The sequence below is a fragment of the Macrobrachium rosenbergii genome, chromosome 47, assembly GCF_040412425.1.
Source record: "Macrobrachium rosenbergii isolate ZJJX-2024 chromosome 47, ASM4041242v1, whole genome shotgun sequence".
Lineage (NCBI taxonomy): Eukaryota > Metazoa > Arthropoda > Malacostraca > Decapoda > Palaemonidae > Macrobrachium > Macrobrachium rosenbergii.
Window position 1 is genome coordinate 32,092,831 of NC_089787.1, and position 8,726 is coordinate 32,101,556.

General features: G+C 36.9%; 1 protein-coding gene across 1 annotated transcript; it reads right to left on the minus strand.

Moving 5' to 3' along the window:
* Positions 1-624: 624 nt before the first annotated feature.
* LOC136830742 (larval cuticle protein A3A-like) lies at positions 625-3,372 on the minus strand. The gene is made up of 4 exons (XM_067090555.1): positions 3,219-3,372; positions 2,661-2,729; positions 1,965-2,147; positions 625-1,566 (listed from the first exon to the last, which is right to left on the minus strand). Exons 1-4 carry the CDS (start codon positions 3,222-3,224, stop codon positions 1,492-1,494), a joined length of 333 nt encoding a protein of 110 aa, XP_066946656.1. The 5' UTR covers positions 3,225-3,372; the 3' UTR covers positions 625-1,491.
* Between the last annotated feature and the right edge of the window lie 5,354 nt (positions 3,373-8,726).

Genomic DNA, 8,726 nt, shown 5'->3' on the forward strand with positions numbered 1-8,726 from the left:
TTTTATAAGACGGGAAGATTGTAATCGTCAGTCAATTTCCGTTGATTTTTTGTATCCAAGAGATGAAAGTTACTCGTTATCCTTTTGGCTATTCGTGATCATATTTTCTCTCATCGAAAAATTATCCTTGCAAAAACTTAAAAATCATTAACTTCAGTTGTTTTGAATGGATTATTTTTTTTATAAAATTTTGTTTTGTTTTTAATGTGTGTGATTCGAAAGACAAAATTCAAAACGTGATTCGCGCCGAAAGTCGGTTTTAGCTCGAACGCACCAGACATGTCTTCCATCACCCACTGGCTAACCGCTAGTAGCCATAGGACTAGTTTGTTTAAGCTCTTAGCCAACAATTTCGACTTTAACACATAGCTTTGTATCATGGTTATGCTAATCGAGTACTTTCTAGGCCTCAGGCCTATTGTATTACTCAACGCCTCGACGTAAACGTGAGGGAAGGCTTTTCTCATTTATTGTATTGATAAGCATTTTCTCGTGACCTGGGGAGCTAACATTGCTCTGAGTTTATTTCATAATGTTACAAACATTTCATCCTGAAATGTTGTTTTAATGCTTACAAAATAAGGAGGCGCCGGGGTGGCGAGAATGATAATAAAATCAATGACAAACGGAGAAATTGTTTTATTTGTACTAGTTGTACATGAGCCATATGAAAGCTAAGCTAACCGTTGAACGTCTAGAAATCAGTGATGGAGCAGAGTTGCAATGAATGAACAAAAACAACATCAACAAAGGTGTCATGCAACGTGAAAAAATTTAAAGAAACATCAGATCATAAATAAGTTTCAAAAGATTCAATGTATAGAAGGAAAATAGGACTCATTAAGTAGCACTCAGTGGATTTAAGAGACAAGGAAAGATGAAGGGCAAACGGGGAGGAAAAAGTGAAAAAAGAAAGACGAATAATAGGCACTTGGTGAGCTTCTTCTTTCGTGAACTGGATTGAGATATGAGATTTACATTATATACAAGCAACGTCCTTTCCTTCATAGAACAGCGGATGCCGAGCACCGTATTTCAAAGCTTTTGAATCACAACCGACTGATAGCTTAGCAGGAAGAAAGAGAGAGAGAGAGAGAGAGAGAGACTGGGTTTTTACATTCTTTGTAAGAGAATGTAAGGCTTATGAGTAAATTCATAAAGTTAAGAATAAATACATTTCTGAGAATATCACAGAAATCATGGCACGCCAGCAAAAGAAGACGAGGTGGAAGAGGAAGTGAGAGGTTCGTAGATGAAAAGGCGGGAAACAGATAGTCCCAGCAAGATCGCAGAAACAGCCAGTGAACAAAACAGATGAGCTGCACGAGGAGAAAAAGGGGAAGACTTAGCAAGACGGTAGAAAGAGACATTCGCTGGAAAAACAGATGAGATTCGTGAAGAGACGAGGGAAAAGCTCGTTGGTTACTGTTGGATGCAGTTCTCATCTCAGACGCGTATAGCCGCGTCGATGTTCATAGGACGGAGAGCTCCTTAGGCCCTCTCGTCGGAATCGTAGGGTTCGGGAAGCTTGACTTCGATGCCGGTCTGCTCCTCACGGGTGACGGCCTGCGGGGAAGGGAACGTTGATAGGTTAAAAGAGAAAGGCAAAACAAATCATTACGAATGGAGATGAAGATACAAATCAGTGGCAGGCTACAAGAAGTTAATAAAGTAAAAGAAATTATGTCATGATGATATTTGGCATGAGCCTAAAGATTGCACAACACTAGTGACGATGGAGATGAAAGCAAAACTGAGAGAAAAAAAAAACTGAACTTCCCTTAGCGGTCAAATGAGCTTATTTAGTCTTTTAAAATAATTTCATTTTTCTCATTCCCTAACTTTTGGAAAATTTGTTCGAGCAGCGGATAGATTACACCTTAAACCCTAAACGAACGCCTTTTTCACTTTCACCCAGAGGGCGACGCCTCCTCGCGGCCCTTTAGGCAAACCACAGGTCTTACGTTGAATCCGTTTGCGGCATCGGCGGTGTAGGAGGTGATGTAACGGATGCCGTTGGCAGCGACCCAGGAGTACTCGCCCTGGACGACGCCTTGTACGTCCTGGGTCTCCTGGCGGTTGGAGTACACGGTGTTCTCGTCGTCCTCGACAACGAAGCCGAAGTCGTAGGGTTCCACTGATTCGACCTGGCGCGAGAGGGGAAAAGGTTACTGGTCAGTCAGGTGGGAATCTGGATACGACCTTATGCATCATGAGAGTAAGACACATTACCCTGTTTCGAGGTCAGTGAACTATCAGAAAGATATACAGTATTAATGATTAAACATGTGTCAATGAACAAACTTTGTTACAATACAAATATATGGTATCAGGCGAGGTTAGTGAGAGGGATTTTTTGATACCGACTAAAGATTTAACTTGAAGTGTTTATTATCAGATTGGAACTGAAATAAAAAAATTATAATGATCAGGGAATTAATAAATGAATTTTTTTTTCTGTCATTTTGACCAGCGCAACTTCATTCAAGATCAGAACACTTTAGTAAACTTCCAAATAATTTCGAAGCATCTTGTGGCTTCTTCAGCGTGGATAAAACAGTTGATGATACAATATTATCCACTCTGTGAAACGCACTTAAACTGTGGAACAGGTGGTTTTATTACGTTAACTGCAGCATGGTACTAACACCAAGACTCACCTCATCGGAGTCTAGGGGCAGCTGAGGAGCGCAAAGGGCAACACCCAAGAGGCACATCAGGACGACGACCTGAAATTCAAGCAGAAAAGATGAAATGTGGCGACATTCACTTGCTTTCGTGCGCACGCGCACATGCACCCGCCAACTCGCGAGAGGAGTCAGGAGCACTTTCTCCCACCCTCAAACTTCACAAAATAGTTTTTGACTTGAACATGTTTTGGAGAGGATTTGAGAAACAATTATGATAAAATACTATCTAATAGTTTTTCAATGAAAAGTGCAAGTAAAATAAATGACAGAGTAAGTAACTGATCAATCAACCATAAGTCACCCTACAAGATAAAGAAGGTACATTCCTAGTACGATAGATAATGTTAACAAGCAGCAGATCAAAACTGACCCAAAACTGAGAAACCCTACAAAAATCTTTACAGTATACGGTTGAAAAAATGTAAATTGTGAACAATGCATTCTAGAATTTACTCTTAGCTGACCACACTAGAAAAACCTCTCAGGAGAGAGAGAGAGAGAGAGAGAGAGAGAGGTACAGTAACTCACCTTCATTTTCGTTGGATTTGTGTTAGGAGCGGAGTAGACGAGTCGCTACGACAACGGCCGCTGGAGCAGTTCTGTGCCGGATTGACCTGAGGGAGGCCAATTTATAGGGCGTGACCGGGAAGGCGCCGCCTTTAGGGTTAGGTCAGTCTGCTTCTGCTGGTGCTGTTGCAAGAGGGAACCAGTTTCGCAAAAGAGGGTGGGGGGGAGGGGGAGAAGGTGTTCGGTGTTTCGAGAGAATCAGCCCCCAAATGGAGCCGCTCCAACTTTTCAACTCCTAGCAACCAGGTCACGACATTGAGCCCACATCCCAACCTCACCATCACCGGCGATCGTTAGCTTGTTAACTGGTTCATTTACAAAGAGTAGGGAGAAGAAATGTTTTTTCTGAGTTTTTTTTTTTTTTATATTGTATCCCGTTTACGTCACTCTCTCTCCTCCCGTCACCTTTATGGCTGCAACTTTTGATTATCTGCGGCCGAAACGAATGTCAGTTGTTTGTGACATTATATTGCCACACGCCAAGGGTGGATGTTTTTCCGAGGATACATACTTACACATACACACGTAATGTATATATATATAAAATGCATGATTTATGTATACATGTACATTGTCTCATGCAGGTATAAAGGAAAGGTGTGGTTTTCAAGTATATCCAAGGATCCTAACGTATAGGACTAATACAAAAGCAGAGGGTATTGAAGAAATACGTTTCTTTTTATATTATATATATATATATATATATATATATATATATATATATATATATATATATATATATATATATATATATATATACATACATATATTTCTTTAATACCTTCTTCTTTTGTAATAGTCCTATACTTTAGGATCCTTGGATAACTTGAAAAACCACATCTTTCTTTTATACTTGCACGAGACAATATTCTGGTTTAACGTCCTGAATGTTTGCTTAGCGAGCAAATTAGACTTTTAGTAACAGTTTCTCTGGTACTGTGACTTACTTAAGACGTTCGGATTACCACATCTGGATTACGTCTTACAGAAAGTGAGTGTTATAATTGTCTGTGTACGAAACCATTATGTATATGAACGCTAAAACTTTATACGCTATGATGGGTTGGGGATGTTATTATTGTTTTATTTTTGCGTAGTGTATGTAAGGTCAATTTAAATGCTAATTCTCTGAGGTGTTAGAAAAATCATTTTTGTTATTGCTGGTCCAGTGTTTGAATTTTCAGCATGAGGTTTAGTGATCGGACCAGATCCTAATAATATATACTGTAGATATATAAGCAAATATTTATATTTACATTCTTACATTTATATTTGTATATTTATATATTTGTATATTTATATATTTATATATGTATTTATATATTTATGTATTTATGCATTTATATATTTGTATATTTGTATATTTACTTTTATATATTTATATATTGATTTTTATATATTTATATATTTATTTTTATATTTATATATTTATTTTATATTTATATTTATATTTATTTTAATATATTTATATTTATTTTAATATATTTATATATTTATTTTAATATATTTATATATTTATTTTAATATATTTATATATTTATTTTAATATATTTATATTTTATTTCAATATATTTATATTTTTTGTATTTATGTATATATTTATATATTTTTATTTTTATATATTTATATTAATATTTATATTTTTCTCCAAATATCATGACATCATTAAAAAAAAAAGAAAGTTTGTCTTGTTTGAAAACACCAGAAACATCTCACTCGGGAATCAAAAAAATCGTCTTTAACCTCTACAATTCAATTTATTTTATTTTTTGTTTTTTTGCAGGCATTATTAAATGAACCAGCAAATTCTTCTGGTTAAAAAAAAGAAGAAGAAGAAGAGGAAATGTTGCCACATCATGTGTTAAATAATACAGATGATTTGCCAGGCAAAAAGAAAAAGAAAAAATACTTGATTTTTTTTTATAATCCAGAATAAATCGGAATTGTTAATTATTGCGAAACTCTGACGTGTGACCGTACAATGTTTGATGTTAATTCCTCATTCCGCGTTGAGTCTGATTTAAAATCTGTTCTTGTGAAAGGCTTTCCGTCAGAATTTTAGATTTAATGGCATATATGACAGTTGATGAGATATTCTGATTTATTCCAGAAGTAAAGGTTACCTACCTTATGGGTCGTTCATAAGAAATAAGACCATTTGAGATATCTTTATTATTATAGCTACAAATGCGTACAATTTAGATTCAGATTTAATGGTGTTTAATAATTGATGAGATATTTCCATTTCTCTTAGAACTAATAATAATTGGTGAGATATTTTACTTTCTTCGATTAGTGAAGGTTATCTACTCTATATGGGCCGTTCGTAAAAAGTAAGACCATTTGAGATATCTTCATTATTATATCTATAAATGAGCACAATTTAGATTAATGATGTAGTAATAATTGATGAGATATCTTAATTTCTCTGATTAGTGAAGGTTATCTACTCTATGGGCCGTTCATAAGAAATAAGACCATATGAGATATATTTATTATTGTAAGTTTAAATGTATATAACTTAAATTTGCCCTTGAGTTACCGTATACTTGTGGTGAAACTCTCAACTAAAATGTCTTTTTTTAACATTTCTGTTACGTATTTTAAGTGGCCTATTTCATCCTTTCACTCCTCCGTAGCATGAAAAATATTTGTATAAAATTTCTTTATACAAAACTTAACACTACCGAAGATCAGAGCCTGAAAAATATTTGTATAAAATTTCTTTATATAAAACTTAACACTGCTGAAGATCAGAGCATGCCTCTCATAAAATCTGGTTCAATATGGCTTCTTAGATTTACAGAGGCTTAGCTCAATTATATCTCCCCGACCCGCAACCGGTTTGAAGTGACATAATCTTGTGACCCCTTAAGATTATCAGAGCGATAAGAAACGATTCCAAATGACTTAGTACAGAATATTAAAGCGAGGGTAATTCAATTTCTTTTTTATGTATATAAAAAAGGTGGAAGAACTGGAAGGTAGGCTGAAAAATTGACAAATCATTCTGACGGGGAAACTGGGTTTGCACCAGAGCAACAGCAACACCTGTGTATATTTTAAATATCTGTAAAGGAAAAAAGATTATTAATATCCTCAAATTAAAGATTCATAACTCACACCTTCCTGGCTTTAAAAAATCAGGGTTGCTAACGTTGTTTGGCGCTACTTTGGCTTCTTATCTAAGCGTCGCCTACTCCGAGGTGCTAGTACTAAACATGGCGGAGTCTCCTTGGGACGCTGTATTTAGTACTAGATATCGTTTATTAATATAATTTGTCAACCATACAATATAGAAATTGATGTATATATAATACTTTGATTCCAGAGGGGCTTAGTACTAAACACGGCATCCCAAGGGGCTTCCGTCATGGTTAGTACTAGCACCTCGGAATAGATGACACTTAGATAACAAGCCAAAGTAGCACCCGTCGTTTAATACCCAGTGTTCTTCTTCTGCAGTTTCGGAGTGACCAAACCAAGTTCATGCTTGCTCATTGCTTGAGCCTATTAGCTTGTGAAATTGCGATTTTTCTGTGGTCACGTCACCGTTTATACTGTGCTTTGTTACGTATTTAAGTGAAGATTATGAAATGGCGAATACTGTATTTATTGTTGAGTTATTTAACATTCTTTTAAAATATATTTTTGTCTTTACTATATTCTTTGTCAGGTCCATTTGCTTTCATTTTTAGTTTCCTGTTAAAGAAAATTATTGTGCCGGCTTTGTCTGTCCGTCCGCACTTTTTCTGTCCGCCCTCAGATCTTAAAAACTACTGAGGCTAGAGGGCTGCAAATGGCTATGTTGATAATCCACACTCCAGTCTTCAAACATACCGAATTGCAGCCCTGTAGCCTCAGTAGTTTTCATTTTATTTAAAGTTAAAGTAACGACGATCGTGCTTCTGGCAACACAACACCACAGGCCACCACGGCCGGCTGAGAGTTTCATGGGCCGCGGCTCATACAGCATTATACCGAGACCACCGAAAGATAGATCTATTTTCGGTAGCCTTGATTATACGCTGTACAGAAAACTTCGGCGCATTTTGTACTTGTTAAAGTTAATATGCTTCTTGCTATTATTTTTTTTTTTTGTCAGTTACGTCCAGTTGTTTTATTCCTGAAAATTCTTAGTGCTCTGTTAGGCTATTCACGCACTCTGCTTGAAATTGCTCAATAGCTTAATAACTAACCGGCTAGAGCTCCTTGTGAAATTACTTTATTTGATTTAATATGGAACGTTAAATGAGATCTCGACACCACTTTTCTTGTGCTGAGATGACTGTATTTACGTCCGATTTGTACAATTAAATGAGAATCAATACCACCTTCCTTGTGCTGAAATCAAAAATTTATAAATTTAATGAGAATCAACACCACCTTCCTTGTGCTGAAATCACAATCTTTACGTCCAATTTATAAATTTAATGAGAATCAACACCACCTTCCTTGTGCTGAAAGTACTGTATTTACGTCCGATTTGTAAAATTTAACGAGAATCAACACCACCTTCTTCAACTGAAATTTATAAAATCAAATGAGAATCAACACCACCTTCCTTATGCTGTAATTACTGTTTTTACGTCCAGTTTATAAATTTAATGAGAATCAACACCACCTTCCTGTACTGAAATTTGTGAAATTAAATGAGCATCAAACACCACCTTCCTTGTGCTGTTTCACAGGGAGAACTTTCTATTTCGCTTTGAAAAACTAGCAAGACCACGATGGACAGCCTTGACGCTGTCTCTTCGTCGATATCTGTCTGTTTCATTATGACGGAACTCTAGCTGGACAGGGGGACAGAATTAAGAGTCTCATGCACGACTGACGGGGTAACTCACCCGAAGAGAGTTGGGTGATAAGATCCTACGGTTAAGATGAGAGAGAGAGAGAGAGAGAGAGAGAGAGAGAGAGAGAGAGAGAGAGAGAGACAGACAGGAGGAGGTGAGAGAGAGAGAGAGAGAGAGAGGACAGAGACAGGTCAGAGAGAGAGACAGACAGAGGGTGAGGGGGACAGAGACAGACAGTCAGAGAGAGAGAGAGAGAGAGACAGACAGAGAGAGAAAGAGAAATTAAGTATATCTTAGTTTAACCAGACCACTGAGCTGGTTAACAGCTCTCCTAGGGCTGGCCCGAAGGATTAGACTCATTTTACGTGGCTAAGAACCAACTGGTTACCTAGCAACGGGACCTACAGCTTATTGTAGAATCCGAACCACGTTATGACGAGTAATGAATTTCTATCACCAGAAATAAATTCCTCTAATTCTTCATTGGCCGATCGGAGAGTCGAACGCTGGGCCAATAGCGAGAGAGACAGAGGGGGAGAGAGAGGTAGAGACAGAGAGAGAGAGAAACAGAGGGAGAGAGAAAGACAGAGTGAGAGGGAGAAAGAGAGAGAAAGAGAGATGAGTTTGAGTTTCTCTCATATCCCTATGGGCGGAAAATAGACGGCACTGT